Genomic DNA, 21,124 nt, shown 5'->3' with positions numbered 1-21,124 from the left:
ATAGCATATTTTCTTTCCTTGAGATAGAATTTCACTCGTCTCCCAGGCTGGAGTGGAATGGCATGATCTCGGTGTACTGCAACCTCTGCCTCCTAGTTCAAGTGATTCTCCTGCCTCAGCCTCCCCAGTAGCTAGGATTACAGGCGTGTGTCACCACGCCCAGCTAATTTTTGCATTTTTAGTAGAGACAAGAATTTACCACGTTGGCCAGGCTGGTCTCAAACTCCTGACCTCAGGTGATCCTCCCTCCTCAGCTTCCCAAAGTGCTGGGATTATAGGCGTGAGCTACCCCACCCAGCCTAAAATAGCATCATTTTTAAAACTGAAATGAGATGGGCCAGGTACAGTGGCTCACGCCTGTAATCCCAGCACTTTGGGAGGCCGGGGCAGGTGGATTACCAGAGGTCAGGAGTTCAAGGCCAGCCTGGCCAACATGGTAAAAGCCCATATCTACTAAAACTATAAAAATTAGCCAGGGATCTGTAATCCCAGCTACTCAGGAGGCTGAGGCAGCAGAATCACTTGAATCCAGGAGGCAGAGGTTGCAGTGAGCCAAGATCACACCACTGCACTGCAGCCTGGGTGACAGAGTGACACTCAGTTTCAAAAAAGAAAAAACAAAAGGAATGAAATGCTAACAACCAGAAACATTAGCCACTAATCTCTATAAAATAAACAGCAAGTGGAAAACATGAAGTGTTTCAGATGGCAACTACAGCACATGAAAACAATTTTCAAATTGGGTTTCAGTGTTCCAGATAACTTTCTGAGAGGTAAGAGGTTATGGAGGCAGATCATTTGAGATCAGGAATTCGAAACCAGCCTGGTCAATGTGGTGAAACCCCGTCTCTACTAAAAATACAAAAAATTGATCAAGTGTGGTGGCATGCGCCTATAATCCTAGGTACTCAGGAGGCTGAAGCAAGAGAATCGTTTGAACCTGGGAGGTGGAGATTGCAGTAAGCTGAGATCGTGCCACTGCACCCCAGCCTGGCCGACAGAGGGAGACTCCATCTCAAAAAAAAAAAGAGTACCCAAGATTTAAGATGTTCATGAATTTGTGTAAGATGGAATATAAAATGATTCATAAAACTTGAGAATACAACATAACAATGAATGTCTAATGAAATTTAAAATATTTTCTATTTTTGATTTAAAAGATGAAAGCTAAAATATATGCTGCATAAAATAATGAGTTATGAAAACACTGGAATGAGATGCCAATGGGTGTTTAGTGTTTTCTTGAACTGTTTTAAAATTTAGGACTACCCATATTTAAGACAGCCTTAACAATGCTTTTAATCCTAGAATGTAGACAGATTAAAAAAAAAAAACAATAAAAAACAGTCAAATAAAACCAAGACATAACTTTTCACAATTTAAAGTTCTTTTTTTCTTTTCTTCCAGACAAGTTCTCACTCCGTAGCCCAGGCTGGAGTGCAGTGGTGCAATCATGGCTCACTGAAGCCTTGATCCCCTGGGCTCAAGCATCCTCCTATCTCAGCCTCTTCAAGTGCTAGGATTACAGGTGTAAGCCACCTCACTCAACCCAATTAATGTGCTATCTCAATTCTGTTCCTAGTAGGAATGTCATAATGAAAACACATACTGTATAAGCAAATGTTAAGAATTTGAGTTTTATTTAGGTAAAATGGGAGTTAGATTGCTGAAATTCTATAAACACAGAAATATTATTTAAAAGTAGAAAACAGGTCGGGCACGGAAGCTCATGCCTGTAATGCCAACACTTTTGGGAGGCCAAGTGGGAGGACTGTCTGAGGGCAGGAATTCAAAAGCAACCTGGGCAACCCAGGGAGACCCTGTCTCTATAAAAAAAAATCACAAAATTAGCCAGGTGTGGTGGATCACACCTGTGGTCTCAGTTACTTGGGAAGCTGAGGCAGGAGGATTATTTGAGCCCAGGAGTTCAAGGCTCCAGTGAGCCATGTTCATGCCACAGTACTCCAGCCTGGGCAACAAAACAAGACTCTGTCTCAAAAAATATATATAAATAAAAGTAAAGAAAATAAAATTTAAAAGTGAAAGAATGACTTCTCCAAGCTACATGAATGGAGTTAACAATCTATTATCTGTAGAGATGATGCATATGTCTCAAAAGCAAATCTCAACTGCTACGCTCCTGCCTACTGGACACCTTAAATAAATGTCTCTGACCCACTAAGAAAGAACAGTGGCAGGAGACACACACACACTTACTCCCATTTCTTTTCTCTGATTCAGATACCATAGTCTGAACCTCATCCAAAGCTGTTTAGCATTTTCTTGTGAAATGATGACCACAGTTGTATCCTGTGTGTTAGATTTCCAGAACAAGCCGGGCGCGGTGACTCAAGCCTGTAATCCCAGCACTTTGGCAGGCCAAGACGGGCGGATCACGAGGTCAGGAGATCGAGACCATCCTGACTAACACGGTGAAACCCCGTCTCTACTAAAATACAAAAAACTAGCCGGGCGAGGTGGCAGACGCCTGTAGTCCCAGCTACTCGGGAGGCTGAGGCAGGAGAATGGCGTGAACCCGGGAGGCGGAGCTTGCAGTGAGCTGAGATCCGGCCACTGCACTCCAGCCTGGGCGACAGAGCAAGACTCCGTCTCAAAAAAAAAAAAAAGATTTCCAGAACAAAGCCTGTGCCCTTGGACAATTGCCTCTGACAGACAATGGGAAGAAAGTGATAAACAGCTCAGGAGATGGCTCCAACTAGAAAAACTGTCCATTCCTTTGGAAAATAAATGAGTACTTAGGCCCAAGACAACTGAGGTGATGAAAGTATATACTAGGATACTATTTCAAGAAGTACTCGTTATGGCAGAGCTCACCACTACACAGTAGCAACCAGCTCATTCTCCACAGAAGCACTGCTCAAGGATTTGGGTAAGATACTTAAAGGAAGGAAAAACAAAGTTTACCTGCTACAGTTAGTTCCCCAAAATAAATTTCCTGACCCAAGGAAAACAACTACAAATCCTACTACATTAAATCTACTATTCATCATCATTAACTTAATACCCATGATCCTCCCCTACCCACTTAAATAAACCTGGTAATTAAAAACTGATCATTTGCCTTCAAGCTTTACTGAAAACACGACACTATGAAAACCATCTCTGGAACAAAATAATTGTAAACTTTTTTAACTAAAATTTTAAAAAGCAAGCATTGCTGGCTGGGCGTGGTGGCTCATGCCTTATAATCCCAACACTTTGGGAGGCCAAGGCGGGAGGATTGTTAAACTCAGGAGTTTGAGACTAGCCTGGGCAACCAGGTGAGACCCCGTCTCTACAAAAAAATTGTTTTAAACATTTTTTCCAGGTTGGCCGGGCATGGTGGTTCACGCCTGTAATCCCAGCCCTTTGGGAGGGTCAAGGTGGGCAGATCACTGGAGGCCAGGAACTCAAGACCAGCCTGGCCAACATAGTGAAACCCCATCTCTACTGAAAATAGAAAAAATTAAGGCCAGGTGCAGTGGCTTATGCCTGTAATCCCAGCACCTTAGGGGGTCAAGGCAGGTGGATCACCTGAGGTCAGGAGTTCAAGACCAGCCTGACCAACATGGGGAAACCGTGTCCCTACTAAAAATACAAAATTAGCCAGGCGTGGTGACACACGCCTGCAATCCCAGCTACTTGGGAGGCTGAGGCAGGAGAATCTCTTGAACTCAAAAGGTAGAGGTTACAGTGAGCCGAGATCTTCCCATTGCACTCCAGCCTGGACAAGAAGGCAGCAAGAGTGACCAAAAAAGAAAAGGAAAGAAGAGGAAAAGGAAAAAGAATTAGCTGAGCGTTGTGGCACATGCCTGTAATCCCAGCTACTCAGGGGGCTGAGTCATGAGAATTGCTTGAACCCAGGAGGCAGAGGTTGCAGTGAGCCGAGATGGTATTACTGCACTCCAGCCTTAATGACAGAGTAAGACTCTGTCACACACAAAAAAAACAAATAAAATTTTGCCAGGTATAGTGGCACAAATCTGCAGGCCCAGCTACTAGGAAGGCTGAGGCGAGAAGATCACTTGAGCCTAGGAGGTTTAGGCTGCAGTCAACCGTGATAGCACCACTGTATTCCAGCCTGGGCAACAGAGTAAGACAAGGATTCGAAAAGAACACAAAACTGAAAAACAAGCATTGCTAATACAAGATGTTCAGTGATTTTACATGTGTTTAAGAAATGCAAATATCCTTGAGAGTCTATAACATAATAATCTTGAGCCATAATAATTTATCACAAATATTTCTACTAAATAAATTTATATTTTAAAAGGGCACTCACAACTTAAAGGTTTTACCTAGATCTTCCTCAATCCCTAGTTGCAATTTCTTCCCCTCCATCTTTTCTATGTCTTCATCATTAAACTTATACCATTCACCAGACTGTGGATCTTTCACATGGGCGATGTAGTGGCCAGAATAAGCACTCACTCCTCTGTGTATGAGGACTGCACTGAGTTCATACACATAGGACCCACCTGGAGAGAAAGGGAGAAAGTAAAAGAAACGTTGGGTAACAGTATTTCTTATATCCTGAGCCTGAATTGTAATGATTACGAATCTTTATACATGTAGTATAACTAAAAACATGTCACCAAAAATTTTTACAAATTACTTTTACAAAATAATGTGTATTTACACTCCCTTAAAACTCTCTTGAAAACACTCTAAGCACACTGTATTAACTCTCCAAGCCTCTGCAAAATACATGGATGAAAAACTATGGCCTCCTGGGCACTCAGGGAGTATAAGCTACTCTACTACATACTGTGCTCTTCAGCACAGACTAGCGAAGCCACACGCGTCCCAAGAATCGGCTGTTCATACTCTCTGATGTGTTACAAAAATTAAAACTTACACAAACCAGGGAGACACGAATGTCAAATGAAAAGGCTATTGTTTATAGACGAGAAGATAAATGTTTTGGCAAAAACTGATGGCAAGTTATGAAAACTTGCTCTGAAAACAGGTGTAGGCATTTGTCCAAGGGCACAAACTTTGTTCTGGAAATCTAACACACAGTGCATTGAGATGACACATGCAGACTCATGACTGTGGTCATCATTTCACAAGACACATGTATCATCACATTAGCACTTTCAGATCAAAGTTTCATTTGCCAAGTCTATCTCACTAAAGCTGGAAAAAAATAAAAATAAAACTAGGTGTAGGCCAAACAGTTGGAAAATACAGGGATGAAAATTTTAAAAATCTAAAATGATATTGCATTCAGATTTCTTTGTATTTTAAGTTCCTATACTATTTTAATTAAATAAAACCTACAAATCACAGTCTATATTTTACACGGTATTCAAAAAGAAAAGGCTTTATACATACATCAAAATATTGACAATGAATGAACATTTACATTTTAAAGTGAACTAAAATGTCTTAAACTTTGAGAAACATCTTGTAAAGATCCTAAACTTAAAGCAATTATGGGGAAAATTAAAGCAATTATGGGGAAAATGTGTTAGAAAAGATCACTTCCACTATACATGCTCTGTTATTTACTGGAAAACAAAAAAATTCATTAATAAACCCACATAACCACAATTAATACTGAAACCTACAGTTTTTTTCTAACAAAATGTTTTCACATCATTACTCTTTCAAAAATTACTCATGACTCTATATAATTACCATAATATGCCTAACCACACCCACATTAACGAACATTTATTTGAACTGGTAGCACTTGAGGGCCTTTATAAGCAATAATAATTATCTTTGCAATACAAATCTTTGCACAGATTTTGATATCTTTTTTTTTTTTTTTTTCCCTGAGACAGGGTCTTGCTCTGTCACCACACTGGGGTGCAGTGGCACAATGATAGCTCACTGCAGCTTCAACCTCCTAGGCTTAAACGATCCTCCCACCTCAGCCTCCAGGAGTAGTTGGGACGACAGATGTACATTTTTATTTTATTTTATTTTTTGAGATGGAGTTTTGCTCATGTTGCCCAGGCTGGAGTGCAATGGCGTGATCTTGGCTCACTGCAAACTCTGCTTCCTGGGTTCAAGTGATTCTCCTGTCCCATCCTCCCAAGCAGCTGGGGTTACAGGAGCTCGCCACCACATCTGGCTAATTTTTGTATTTTTAGTAGAGAAGGGGTTTCACCACGTTGGCCAGAATGGTCTCGAATTCCTGACCTAAGGTGATTCATCTGCCTCGGCCTCCCAAAGTGCTGGAATTACAGGTGTGAGCCGCCATGCCTGGCCTTTTTTTTTTTTTTTTTTTTTTTTTGAGGAGGAGTTTTGCTCTTGTTGCCCAGGCTGGAGTGCAATGGTGCGATAAATCGGCTAACTGCAACCTCCACCCCGCTGGGTTCATGCGATTCTCTTGCCTCAACCTCCCAAGTAGCTGGGATTACAGGTACCCAACACCATGCCTGGCTAAGTTTTTCTATTTTTAGTAGAGATGGGGTTTCACCACTTTGGCCAAGCTGGTCTCAAACTCCAGTCCTCAAGTGGTCCACCCGCCTCGGCCTCCCAAAGTGCTGGGATTACAGGTGTGAGCCACGGCGCCCAGCCCTTTTTTTTTTTTTTTTTTTTTTAAATAGACAGGGTCTCATTGTGTTGCCCAGATTAGAATTTGACTATTTCATTGCTATAACAAATGCAAAGAGTATGTCACGGCAGAGTACAGCCAATCACTCATTAGACAAACAATAAATATGATGGACATGGTTTCAGGCATGAAGGATACAGCAGTTGACTAAATGAACAGAGTCCCTGCATTCTTGAAGCATAGTTGGAGAAACAGTAATGTAGATTAATACCTGGGCCAAAACCCACTGAGCTTACCCCAGCTGAAAATATTGAAGATACTGGGTAAGATAAAAATATCTTTAAATCTTTCCAAATGCACTGACTATCTGTCAAGAAAATAAGAATTATCAGAAGCCCAATACCATGTGAAGGCAATAAGCCATGTAGTAAGGACAATAGAGTTTCCCTCTGGGAGTGTTAGGGGAACACTATGATCAACTTGAACTCTGTTTTTCCATATCTCAAAGGGCTTATGGGATCAGAGACAACAGCTAAGGTTCATAAAAGGTGAGGAGTCTAACAGGGGACTCCCACCAGGAAACTAAGGTTCTTTTTAAATTGACGAACAGGCCGGACGCAGTGGCTCACATCTGTAATCCCAGCACTTTGTGAGGCTTAGGCGAGCGGGTCACCTGAGGTCATGAGTTCGAGCCCAACCTGGCCAGAATGGTGAAACCCCATCTCTACTAAAAGTACAAAAATTAGTCAGGCATGGTGGTGGGTGCCTGTAATCCCAGCTACTCAGGAAGCTAAGGCAGGAAAATTGCTTGAACCCAGAAGGTGGAGGTTGCAGTGAGCCGAGATCATGCCACTGCACTCACTGCACTCCAGCCTGGGCAACAAGGCAAGACTCCGTCTAAATAATAATAATAATAATAATAATAATATTGTATATATTTACGGGTACAATATGAAGTTTGATACGTTTACATCATGGAATGATTAAATCAAGCTAATATATCCATTTTCTGTGATGAGAACATTTAAAATCTGTTATTTTAGCTATTTCAAAATGCACAATGCATTATTTAACTGTAGTCACCATGCTGTGCAATAATCTCCAAAACTTCTTTGTCCTGTCGAACTGAAGCTTTGCACTCTTTGAATATCACCTCCCCAATCCTCGTCGCCTGTGCCATCAACCACCCCCACTCCCTGGGTTCTGGTAAACCCATTTTCTTCTCTATTTGTATGTGTTTGACTTTTTTAGATTTATATATAGTATCAATGAGATTATATAGTATTTGTCTTTCTGAGCCTGGCTTGTTTCACATAGCACAATGTCCTCCAGATTCATTCATGTGATCACACATGATAGAATATCCTTCCCGTTTAAGGCCAAATAGTATTCCATTGTGTATATATACCACGTTTTCTTTGAAACTAGAATTCTTGGGTTTAGAAGATTATCAAAATGAACCTGCTCTCCACAGGAAATGATAAGACAAAATTATCTGCCTTATACTTAGACTTTGGGACCTAGGGGTAAAAATCAAAAACCAAAAGGAAATCTCCATTACAACTTCATAAGAAGCCAGCCCTCAAAAATATTTTTTTACGGCCGGGCGCGGTGGCTCAAGCCTGTAATCCCAGCACTTTGGGAGGCCGAGACGGGCGGATCACGAGGTCAGGAGATCGAGACCATCCTGGCTAATACGGTGAAACCCTGTCTCTACTTAAAAATACAAAAAACTAGCCGGGCAACGAGGCGGGCGCCTGTAGTCCCAGCTACTCGGGAGGCTGAGGCAGGAGAATGGCGTAAACCCGGGAGGCGGAGCTTGCAGTGAGCTGAGATCCGGCCACTGCACTCCAGCCTGGGTGGCAGAGCAAGACTCCGTCTCAAAAAAAAAAAAAAAAATATTTTTTTACTATGAATTCACACTACCTATGAAGTCAGAAAAACCCCAAGCCAAGAGTTGTGTTTGATGTGCTCCTGGGACGAGTGATAGTCCTAAGGAATGAGTTCCGTCAACACACACACGTCACATAACACAAGTCACTCTTAACTGTGAGGTAGCAAACAGCAGCAAAATCAAACTGATGAAGATTTTCACTTCAGTCAGTGGAAATAGCAAATACATAAATAAAATTTTAAGTATATTTAAAGAAATAAATGATGAGATTAAGAGGAATAGAGACTACAGAAAATGAAAATCAAATGATAAAGAACCAAATCAAACTCCGAGAAATGGAAATCATAGTCACCGACAGTCAAAACTCTATAAAATGGTTTAACCTCAGATCAGGTTCACCTGAACAGCGAATGAATAAAGTGCAAGGTGGAGCTGAAGAAATTATGCAGAATGCAGGACAAAGCAATGAAGAGTTGGGCATCGTGCAGCATAGAATAAGAAAATCTAACACATGTCTAACTGGCATTCCAGAAGGAAAGGGAAAAGAGAAAAAGCATTCAGAGGTAATAGTTGGAAAATTTTCAGATGCTCTAGGTGAGAAGAATAAATCAATTAAAAATGAAACCAAGTGTTAACAGCTCTTTTAGAATGTGTCTAGCAGGCTTTCCTACTAGAAAACCAGAAAGATTTTAAAAGAATCAAAATTAAAAAACAAACCAAAATTGGTCACAGTGACACTGCAAGACACCAAAACCAAAGAAGAGGTCTTAAAATCAGACAAAATAAAACAGGCCTCTTGTAAAAACAAGAATTAGACTACAACCAACTTTTAGACAGCAACAATGGATGCCCCAAGGCAACAGAATGCTATCTTCTTCAACGATATCTTCAATGAGTAAAAGTAACCATCCATGATTAGAGAAAATGAATTCCACAAGGACAAAATAGACACTTCCAGACAATAATATGTGAAAAGAATCTTTCACCCATAGACCCTTACTAAAAGAATTTTATAAGCTCTAATTCAATATTTTAAAACTCTTCCAGATGGAAGGTCCAGAATGCAAAGATTGATAAACAAAGGAGGTAGGTCAACACCAGGATTCCTATATAAGATAGTCTGTAAGTTTCTTTTTTAAAAAAGATAGAACTAAAATACATACGAAAAATAGGCCAGGTGTGGTGGTTTATGCCTGTAATCCTGGGACTTTGTGAGCCAAGGCAAGAGGATTGCTTAAGGCCGTAAGTTCGAAACCAGCCTGGGCAACATAGAGAGACTCAGTCTATAAAAACTTTTAAAAAAATCAACCACGCATGGTACTATACACCTGTGGTCCCAGCTACTCAGGAGGCTGAGGTGGGAGGATTGCTTGAGTCTGGGAGGTCAAGGCTGCAGTGAGCCGTGATCGTGCCACACTGCACTCCAGCCTGGATGACAGAGCAAGACCATCTTAAAATACTTTAGGGGAGTGTCGATTGCTTACTGTTTTGAGATCATTGAGGGTAAAGATGTTATCCAGAGAGTTAAGAATACATGTTATAATTTCTAGGTTAATTATTGGTATTAGCTGGCCCAGGCTGCCTTAGGGGGCATTTTCATACTCCAATTTTAGGGCTTACCTGGAATCACCCCCCATCGTTCTTTCTACTACATGCACTCTCCCCATTACTTCATGTGAAAGGTGAGCCAGAAAAAGCCTATCTTCCTAACCTCAGGGAACCACAAGAACTCCTGACTGGGCACAGTGGCTCATTTGTGCCTGTAATCCCAGCACTTTCGGAGGCCGAGACAGGTGGATCACCTGAGGTCAGGAGTTCGAGATCAGACTGGCCAACACTGTGAAACCTTGTCTCTACTAAAAATACAAAAATTAACCATGCATGGTAGTGAACACCTGTAATCCCAGCTACTCGAGAGGCTGAGGCATGAGAATCGCTTGAACCCAGGAGGCGGAGGTTGAGGTGAGCCAAGACTGCGCAACTGCACTCTAGCCTGGGTGACGAGCGAAACTCTGTCTCCAAAAAAAAAAAGAAAAAAGAAAGAAAAACTCCTAAGTCCTGAACAGAACAGCAGAAATAAAAAGGAGGGGGAAATGTCATGGTCTTAGATTGCCCATACCAAGTTCTTCCAGTCTGTGTAAGCCAGGGAACCTCAAGCCTTGAACTCTGATCATACCTAACCAGCACAGGCCCCAAATGCCTGACAGAAATAAACCTAAGGGCTTTGCAGAGGAGATGGTACGTAGCCTAGCCCTAGGGGAATCCCGATAAATAATTCTCTATGTGCAATAAGCAGCATGCAGTCACAGACAACCACAGACAGAAGAAACAAAACAACACTGCAACAACCAACTCAGGTAGAGAGATCATCCTGAGCAATACTCCAACACTGTTAGTAATGCATTATAAAAACTGGGTGTTTTTAATGTTTAAAGTTTTTAAACTTTTTTTTTTTAATATTCTGGATACCTTTAATACCTTTGTGAACAAATATTGATGACAACTCACTTTAAATAGATCAGTAACTGAGCATGGTGATACATTTCTTTTTGTGGCTCTATTGACCCTAACTGGTCAAAAGCACCTCGTTTTGCAAGACAATGGGTAAGGAAGAGAGGAAGAGAAAAGGAAAGGAGGCTGAAGAGGAGCCAAAGCCCAGGATTCTCTAGAAATGCATCAGTCTCCAGAGTATGGGAGTACATTGGGTCCCAGAAACCTCAGCAAGACCTAGTTCTCACAAACACAAGAGTGTCCAACGGATGAAACCTCAGCTGAAAACACAGAAGGTGGCAGTGTCCAAAGACATTGCAGGGTCTGAGAGGAACAAAGTTTGATAAGGTTGTTAACTATCACAGACTCAGCAGGATCTGGGGGAGTCACCAGTGGGGTTCTTCTCCCACTACCTTCAACAACCCAGGTAAAGAAGCAGGGGCAGCATAGTAAGATTTAATTATGGGTTATGCTATGACTGGCAATATCCCAGGAGAAAAAAGAGTAAACTAAGCCACATTTAGGGATGCATGCTTACATAGTAAAATGCTAAAGAAGAAAAAAATAAAAGAAGCGTTCCACATGAAAGTCAGATAAATGGTTACACTTAAGGGGAGGAAGGTGGTTTTAACTGTGCAACTGGGAGGGGCACAAAAGGAGGCTTCTGGGGTACCAGAAATGTTTTTCTTTCTTGATCTGGGGAGTACGCATAATTCACAATTCACTAAGCCATGCATTTTTGCATTGTGAACTTTTAGGAATATGATATATTTCAAAATTTGAAAAGAAAAAACTAAAATATGCTGATATATATGAAACTTCAACTATGGAAGGACAAGGCAAGGTAAGGCACTGAGTAAGGGCCAAACAAGGGTGGAAGGCAAGATCACTGAAAAAGAGAAGTTGCTATTGGGTCAGCTGGAAGGAGTGTATACAAATGAATCTTAATAATATTCCCTATATCATTAATGAAGACAGTAACCCACAGGTATTAGCAGTAGCTATAACTTTATTACCAACACACAGCATTAAAAATTTTGACATTATAATTCTTGCAGATAACCTGGATTTATATTCATCAATTCATTAAACTCATCAACTTTAAAATGAAGGCCAGGCGTGGTGGCTCACACCTGTAATTCCACCACTTTGGGAGGCCAAGGCAGGCAGATCACCTGAGGTTGGGAGTTCTCGAGACCAGCCCAGCCAATATGGCGAAATCCTGTCTTTAGTAAAAATACAAAAATTAGCCGAGTATGATGGCGGGCACCTGTAACTCCAGCTACTCGGGAGACTGAGACAGGGAGAATTGCTTGAACCTAGGAGGTGGAGGTGGCAGTGAATTGAAATCGCACCTCTGCACTCCAGCCTGGGCAACGCAAGACTCTGTCTCAAAAAAAAAGAAAAAAAGAAAAGGAAAAAACAAAAAGAAAAACTTCAGAATTAACATAGTTTTTAGGCCAGGGGCGGTGGGTCACGCCTATAATCCCAGCACTTTGGGAGGCCAAGGCGGGCAGATCACTTAAGGTCAGGAGTTCAAGACAAGTCTGGCCAACATAGTGAAACCCCGTCTCTACTGAAAATATAAAAAATTAGCCAGGCATGGTGGCAGGCGTCTGTAATCCTAGCTACTAGGGAAGCTGAGGCAGGAGAATTGCTTGAACCCAGGAGATGGAGGGTGCAGTGAGCCGAGATCATGCCACTGCACTGCAGCATGGGCAACAGAGTGAAACTCTATCTCAAAATTTAAAAAAAAAAAAAGGTAAGTTTTTAAATCCCCAAGGAACATGGCAAGACTTGAGTTGGAGAGTCAGGGGCTAATGTTTGAAAATGAGAATCCCTCATTCTAAAGATGTCTGCATATCTGCAGGCTCACCATTTAAAGAAACAGGTGGATTCTCCTTTTAACAATAGATCATCTTTTAGATCCATCTTCTGACCTTTGTGTGGCTATGTGTGTACAGCTTTGTGTGGTTATGTGTGGGTATGGGAAAATATAAATACTAATTATCTGGATGACAGAATTACACATGGTTTGTATTTCTTTTCTTTATGCTTTCTGAATTTCCCAAATTATCTAGAACAAACTCCAAGCAATTAACAAAAGTTAACTGTTTTTAGTTTTCTACCTATATAAGGCAGAGCAAGTATTATGACAGCGTGTAAAAGACAAGCCTATTAACTATAAACCACTAGATTGCTTTTACCAGCCCTAATTAACAATTCTAAAATGAGAAGATAATATTTATTTATTTACTTATTTATTCAAAAATTAAGGAGACAAACATGGTGGCTCATGCCTGTAATCCCAGCACCTTCGGGAGGTTGAGGTAGGAGGATCACTAGAGCCGAGTTCAAGACCCTGTCTCTGAAAAAAAAAAATTAAAAATTAGCCGGGCATGGTGGAATATGCCTGTTGTTCCAGCTTAAGCCCAGGAGGCTGAGTCTGTGATGAGCAGTGATCACATCACTGCAATTTAGCCTGGGTGACAGGGCCAGATCCTGTCTCGAAAACAAATTAATAAATAAAAAGCACTATATTTAGTAAACCAACATACTAAAATATTTCTACAGGTTTTGATCTAACACGTCCTTTTGATAAGTATTTTCTTTATAGCATAAGCTGGACAAATATATAATAAACTTAATAACTATTAATAGTAACAATTCAAACTCATCCAGTTGAGTCAAGCAAAGTGCTCATTTCACATCTCCTAAGTTTCTGGACTGGGAAGCCACTAACCCATTAGATTTTCCTCGATTTCAATTACCTGAACAAAGGAGGCAAGAAGCAAACTACTACACAAAGTAAAATAGAGCTAAGTTTATTTATTCAACAAAATATAACAATCTAACATTGAAGTCCAAAAGCAAAGTTGAAAACAGTTTCCTTATTCCCTAGAGGTACAAATTTTAAAGTACAGTACTGAAGAGTATCATACATTTGAAAGCTTACATATCTATTTAGCACGTTCCTCCCCAACCTTCCCAATCATGTCTCCTAAAGGTTTTTACAGCTTGTTTCCATTGTAAGCTGCCTCTAGAAATTTTTTCTTTTTTTGGAAAGAGACAGAGTTTATAAAATAATTTCTACATTAAAAATTCGAGGCCGAGGCGGTGGCTCACGCCTGTAATCCGAGCACTTAGGGAGATTGGGGCAGGTGTATCACTTGAGGCCACGAGTTTGAGACCAGCCTGGCCAACACGGCAAAACCCTAAAGTGCAAAAATTAGCTGGGCCTGGTGGTGCACACCTGTAATCCCAGCAACAAGGGAGGCTGAGGCTACAGTGAGCCAAGATCGTGCCACTGCACTCCAGCCTAGGCAACAGAGCAAGACTCTGTCTCAAAAATACATACACACATACATACATACATAATATTTCATAAGTACTACAATCAACCTTAAAGGGAAGTGAAACAGTTCTTTCTCTAGTAAGACTCATCCTGTTTGGTAGGATGAAGACTACCAAAAGAAAAAACAGTACTTATTTCTTCTCAAAACGATGATAGCATCCTAGGGCATATCAGTGGTTGCAGATATGAAAAATGAAAGCATAAATACTGGAATTACGCCACCTAATGTTTCCGGGACAACATTTTTTAAAAAGTGAATAGAGGCAACTTGGAGACTGTTAGTTTTGAGAAATGACAAATAATAGTATTGAAACTAAGGTGGCAAGTGTGGGTTCAGAAACAGTATTCATTTTTTACAAATTATTTTTATACCCTTAACTCTGTACATATCCATGAACCATCTCATCTTTGCTATGTGCTTACTCTCACAAAATGGAATTAACATCTTGGCTCTCCTAAAAAAGTCTTTGTTCTTAGACAGAAATTCCCAGAGATTAGCAAACAAAAATTGGCAATTGACTGCTATTCTATATTCATCACAAGCCAATCACAAGTTAGAGTCTCTGAGCATTATAATGTTTACTTCTCAGTAAAAATATTACCTTTATGTTCCACATAAGGCTCCATATCCAAAATTTCTGAGAAGCCAATGTAGGTATTCAGCTTTTTCTTATGTCCAGTTTGCCTAACCAAGAGGAAAGCTGATTATATTTACATTTAAAACAATCATAACATATAAGCTCTATTAGCTATTTTAATAAACTCAACAGTAGGTAGCTTTCACTTAACAATCTTCCTCCAAAACATGTACAATTAGAAGTAAACAGAATATTGTTTTATAGCTGGACAAATAATAGGTTAAAAAATGTGAATTCAAAGTGCTGATTCCAAGCACAGCTTATTTTCCAGAAGTTTCAGCTTAATCACAAAAGAAAAACAGATTATCCTGCTTTACAGAAGACATGCAGACATGCACATGTGCTAACACTGCCTTGATTTTAATTATAAAATGAAAAATACGTTCCCATGGCGGGGGTGTAATGAGTACAAAATTTATTCTATTTAAAATATCGGATAATACAGAAGGTCAGGGTAATTATTCAATTACTTACAGTTTTTCTTTTTTGTTTTCCAAGACAGAGTTTCACTCTTGTTGCCCAGGCTGGAGTGCAATGGTGCAATCTCGGCTCACTGCAACCTCTGTCTCCTGGGTTCAAGTGATTCTCCTGCCTCAGCCTCCCCAGTAGCTGGGATTACAGGCATGCACCGCCATGCCCGGCTAATTTTTGTATTTTTAGTACAGATGGGGTTTCACCATGTTGGCCAGGCTGATCTCAAACTCCTGACCTCAGGTGATCTACCCGCCTCAGCCGCCCAAAGTGCTGGGACTACAGGCGTGAGCCACCGCGGCTGGCCCTTGCAGTTTTGTTTTTTTTTTTTTTTTTGAGGTGGAGTCTCACTGTGTCGCCCAGGCTGGAGAGCAGTGACACAATCTCGGCTCACTGCAAGCTCCGCCTCCCGGGTTCACGCCATTCTCCTGCCTCAGCCTCTTGAGTAGCTGGGACTACAGGTGCCGGCCACCACGCCCGGCTAATTTTTTTGTATTTTTAGTAGAGACGGGGTTTCACCGTGTTAGCCAGGATGGTCTTGATCTCCTGACCTCGTGATCCGCCCGCCTCGGCCTCCCAAAGTGCTGGAATTACAGGCGTGAGCCACCACGCCCGGCCTACTGGTTTTAATACTTTCTTAGAATAAAAAAAGCAAGGATTTTTTACTTTTCTAGTTATCAATTATATATGGTTGGCTTCTTTAAAATTTTTATGATAAAATCATGAAATACTGACATTTCAAAATGACAGGCTCCATCTATAACTTTAATCCTCAAATGTAGAGTTTCAAATTACAATCATTTTATCATCTCATCTATCTATGGTAAAGTCTGTACATAGTAGATCACAATGAACAACCAACACTATTTGCACACATTTACCTGTCAAAGACAAAACGCATTAGCTGCAAGTTCAGAGTGCAAGGAAGGCTAAGAAGTCGAATCTTTCTTGTTGCATTCTGTTTGCTTTGACAGTTCTCACAAAAATAGCGATTGTCTCCTTCTAATTTTTCTTCCTGATCAAGAATAAGACATATTAATTTTAAAAAGAAGATGGGTTTAAAACAAGTGATAAAACCCTTGATGTAAAGTATAATTTCATTTTAGTTAATAGCTTTCATGCTATTTAAAAACAGCTACTATAAATAATGGACACACAAAGTAATGGGAACTGTTCAGCAGTGACATTATCAAGTTGTATACACTGATATTTAAAACTGATATGCCTATTTCCCAAATGTATGATATTAAAAATACTTGTTTTAGGTTCTTTGTCCTGGTAATCCCACTTCTGGGAATTCTAAAGTAAGTTTTAAAAAGAAATGTCACATGTATTTTGATGCAACATTCATTTAAAAACAGCAAAAAGGCTGGGCAGCATGGCTCATGCCTGTAATCCCAGCACTTTGGGAGGCCGAGGTGGGTGGATCACTTGAGACCAGGAATTCGAGACCAGCCTGGCTGCTCTGGTGAAACCCCGTCTCTACTAAAAATACAAAAATTAGCCAGGCACGGTGGTACACACCTGTGGTCCCAGCTACTCAGGAGGCTGAGACATGAGAATTACTTGAACCCGGGAGGTGGAGCTTGCAGTGAGCTGAGATCACACCTCTGCACTCCAGCCTGGAAACAAAACGAGACTCCGTCTCAAAAAAATGAAGAAAAAAAAAGGGGAGAGTGTAAAAACTACATATGGGCACCAGAATACAAAATTATATACATATTTGGTTAAAATTACTGAAACATATTCATGAGACAAAGCTAAAAAGAGACGTGTAGAAAAATCAAACATTTTAGCTGATAGTGGTTTCTTTTTAAAATTTGCCTCTATATTTCTATAAAGCTAATTGCAGCCAATCATAGCTAACTGAAGACTCAAACTCCTGAGCTCAAGCTTTTTGTGCCACATTACCGTAAGTAATGCAATACTGGTACCATCATCTCTTCACTTGGCTTCCAGGATACCACACTCACCGACTTGCCACCTAATTCACTGGCATTCCTCCAAGCCTCCTGTGCCAGCTGCTCCTACCTCCCTGATCCCTAAAATTTGAATGTCCCAGGCCTCAGTCCTTGGGGATTTTATCCAGCCACAACTTCTTCCTGGAACTATACCTCTCAAATGTAACATGCTCAAAGCCAAACTCCTAATTCCTCTCAATCCTGCTCCTCTCAGGTCCTCCCTATCTCAGTTAGAGCAACTTCATTCTTTCAGTTGATCAGGCCAAAAACCTTAGTAATCTTTGACTCCCCTCTTACTCTCCCACATCCAGTCTGTAAATTTAAAAAAAAAAAAAAAAAACTGTTTAAAAATTTTTTTATTTTTTCAGATGGGGTCTTGCTCTGTCACCAAGGTTGGGGTGCAGTGGTGCAATCATAGCTAGCAGCTACAGCCTCAAACTCCTGAGCTCAGGCAATTCTCCCGCCTCAGCCTCCTGAGTAGCTGGGACTGTGGCTGTTCAACACCATGCCTGGTTAATTTTTTTATTTTTTGCAAACACAGTCTATCACTATGTTGCCTAGGCTGGTCTCAAACTCCTGTTCTCAAATGATCCTACTGTCTCAGCCTCGTAAAGTGCTGGGATTATAGACATGAGCCACCACATCCGGCCACGGCCTGCAACTTTTATCTGCTCTTAGAAAATATATCTAAAAGCCAATTGGTGCTTATCACCTCTTCAGTAAACCCATGGTCCAAGCCACCATGCACTCCCATCTGCCCTCAACCCATCTTCAGCCTATTCTCAGCACCTAGTTACCCTTTAAAACAGACTGTATCACTCCTACGCATATGACCCTGATGATATCTCAACCTCACACAGAGTAGAAGTCAAACTTCTGACAAAGGTTTACTAGGCCCTCTCTGATATGGCCCTGTGTCATCTCTATGACTTTATCTTCTATCACCTTCCCTGCTTTATTTTTCTCCACAGCCCTTATTATAGTTGACCCACTACCTATTCTAACTTTATTTTACTATCCCTCCCTGCTGCCTATATCACTACCTTATAGGCACCATAAAGGCTAATCCCCAACAGCTGAAAGTGTCTGACACAGTAAGCACTCGATAAATATTCAGTGGCCAGGCGCGGTGGCTCATGCCTGTAATCTCAGGGCTTAGGAAGGCCAAGGTGTGCGGATCACCTGAGGTCAGGAGTTTGAGACCAGCCTGACCAATATGGTAAAACCCCATTTCTACTAAAAAAAAAAAAAAAAAAAAAAAAAAAAATAGCCAGGCATGGTGGCCTACACCTGTAATCCCAGCTACTCGGGAGGCTGAGGCAGGATAATCACTTGAATCCAGGAGGCGGAGGTTGCAATGAGCCGATATTGTCCCATCGCACTCCAGCCTGGGCAACAAGAGAGAAACTCCATCTCAAAAAAAAAAAAAAAATCTTCAGCGAAATGAATTCAATGACTACTTTAGGCACGCTTATGGATGCGCTGAGGAAGTAAGAAAGCACAAAATATATCTGAAGACAGCTAGCTAGCTAGATAATAAGCGTGTCTATCACGCTATGTATACATTCATGCTTGACAACAAAGGGTTCCTCTTAGCAGTTTTCCACTTAGAACAGAATCACTGAATTATCTCCACATGAATCTACATATACAGAAAGCAGAATGACCTTATCAATGTAAAAAAGTTTCGTATTTAACACATTCTAGTTTTCACTGCATGACAAGGTAAATTACCTTTATGATAACCGAGCATAGAGTTCTTTCAATACCCCATTACCCATTCACAGAATTATATCTTCTCACACATACATAACTTTACATATAAAACAACTTGAAATAAGCAAAATTATTTTTAAAACACAGCCTGCTTTGGTACTCCATAAAGTTTCTTCTGAATCATTACACAAACAGAGACGCTTCTTATATAGAAAAAGCTGACACAATAAAAGCTCTAGTGGCCGGGCGCGGTGGCTCAAGCCTGTAATCCCAGCACTTTGGGAGGCTGAGACGGGCAGATCACGAGGTCAGGAGATCAAGACTATCCTGACTAACACGGTGAAACCCCGTCTCTACTAAAAAATACAAAAAACTAGCCGGGCGAGGTAGCGGGCACCTGTAGTCCCAGCTACTCGGGAGGCTGAGGCAGGAGAATGGCGTAAACCCGGGAGGCGGAGCTTGCAGTGAGCTGAGATCCGGCCACTGCACTCCAGTCTGGGCGACAGAGCCAGACTCCGGCTCAAAAAAAAAAAAAAAAAAGCTCTAGTCACTAAATCAAAACAGAATAGCATTAAGCATACCATTTAACTGTTAATGGGCAGGAACAACACATACACCAAAATGTGAATACCTTCAAAAATTCCGAGATACAATCCGTTAACTGTTTGTGGCCTTGGATATTTAACTCCAGTTCATAAAATTTTGACAAAAGCTTTGACTCTCTGCCACACTGGTTGCAACTATAATAAAATAGAATGATAAAATTCAAATCAGAGTGTGGAAAGCAACAAAGTTATATTGTATTACATCCTAGAAAGATGGAAAAAAGCATTTATAACCTTCATTAGTTCTCTTTCACAGAAATTATGCATACTAAAAATGAAATATAATCCCAGCATTTTGGGAGGCCAAGGTGGGCAGATCACAAGGTCAGGAATTCGAGACCAGCCTGACCAACATGGTGAAACCCTGTCTCTACTAAAAATACAAAAACTAGCCGGGCGTGGTGGCGCGCGCCTGTAATCTCAGCTACTCAGGAGGCTGAGGCAGGAGAATCACTTGAACCTGGGAGGTGGAGGTTGCAGTGAGCTGAGATCACACCACTGCACTCAGCCTGGGCAACAGAGCAAGACTCCATCTCAAAAAAAAAAAAAAGAAAAGAAAAGTAAAGAAAAACAGAAAGTGACTGGTGAGGCTAAGCATTGAGAAATATGCTTAAAATAAATGTTAAGAGGTACAAGTGCAGTTTTGTTACGTGAACATATCACACAGTGGCAAAGTCTAGGTTTCAGTGTCACCATCACCCAAATGCTGCACATTGTACTCATGCGAATTTTTTAACAGGCATTTTACATTTACTTTTAGTATTCTAGCCAGTTCCAATCTTCCTCTTTAACTCATACCACACAGCCATAAAGCAAGAGCAGATTGCAAGAGCTCACCCAGACACCATTCCTAACGCCCGGATGGGTTCAACTGCAATTACCAAGTCACTTGTTTATGTGTTCCCATGGAAATGTATTACCATAAATATTTCAAGTCCCATGACAACCCACTAAAGCTATAACCTGGAACTGCACTGAAAAATAGTTAACATATGAGCAACTGTCTTAGAACAAAATGTACCATGAAAAAGTTGAAACAGACTTACACAGTTACATAGGCATATTCTCCACAGAACTGCTGTTGAACAATGTTCCGCACATCTGGATTCTTTTGTTTAGACAAAGTATCTTCCAATAAAGACATAAAGAGCTTTGAAAATTCTTGAGCATCCTACAAGTTTAGGTTATTGAAAAGAAAAATCATATCTTGCTTTTCAACTTCTACTACAAATAGTAATATATTCAACATTCCAGAATCTACCTATACTTTCAACTTAACATTTTCAAAAAGGGGCTACAGCTATGTTCAATCAGTTTGTGCCCACATATGAATTTCCATAAATGGAATCAAGTATAATGTGTAAAATATTGGACAGTAAATAAAGGCTTTCATTCAAAATAGAAAAAATTTAATTTTTAAAAAGCATTCTACTTCATCTATCTTTATAAACATTCTAAGGAATGCTTGGGTACCTCTGAATAT

General features: G+C 40.7%; 1 protein-coding gene and 1 pseudogene across 4 annotated transcripts in view; one reads left to right on the top strand and one right to left on the bottom strand.

The window, feature by feature from the left end:
• Positions 1–21,124, bottom strand: part of USP48 (ubiquitin specific peptidase 48) — a 111,937-nt gene that overhangs the window by 54,044 nt on the left and 36,769 nt on the right. For 3 of the 4 annotated variants that reach the window (XM_033227934.1, XM_033227935.1, XM_033227937.1), the window contains 5 exons: positions 20,688–20,812; positions 19,668–19,776; positions 16,241–16,374; positions 14,853–14,935; positions 4,299–4,478 (listed from right to left, as the gene is read on the bottom strand). In XM_033227934.1, coding sequence (XP_033083825.1) covers positions 4,299–4,478; positions 14,853–14,935; positions 16,241–16,374; positions 19,668–19,776; positions 20,688–20,812 — 631 coding nt within the window. The remainder of the gene's footprint in view (positions 1–4,298; positions 4,479–14,852; positions 14,936–16,240; positions 16,375–19,667; positions 19,777–20,687; positions 20,813–21,124) is intronic. The other variant, XM_033227936.1, reaches the window with a different exon arrangement.
• LOC117094031 lies at positions 9,032–9,088 on the top strand (annotated as a pseudogene).

The sequence above is a fragment of the Trachypithecus francoisi genome, unplaced genomic scaffold, assembly GCF_009764315.1.
Source record: "Trachypithecus francoisi isolate TF-2019V2 unplaced genomic scaffold, Tfra_2.0 Lachesis_group12, whole genome shotgun sequence".
Classification (NCBI taxonomy): Eukaryota; Metazoa; Chordata; class Mammalia; order Primates; family Cercopithecidae; genus Trachypithecus; species Trachypithecus francoisi.
Note: the sequence above shows the minus strand (reverse complement) of the source record. Positions and strands in the feature narration are given on the sequence as shown.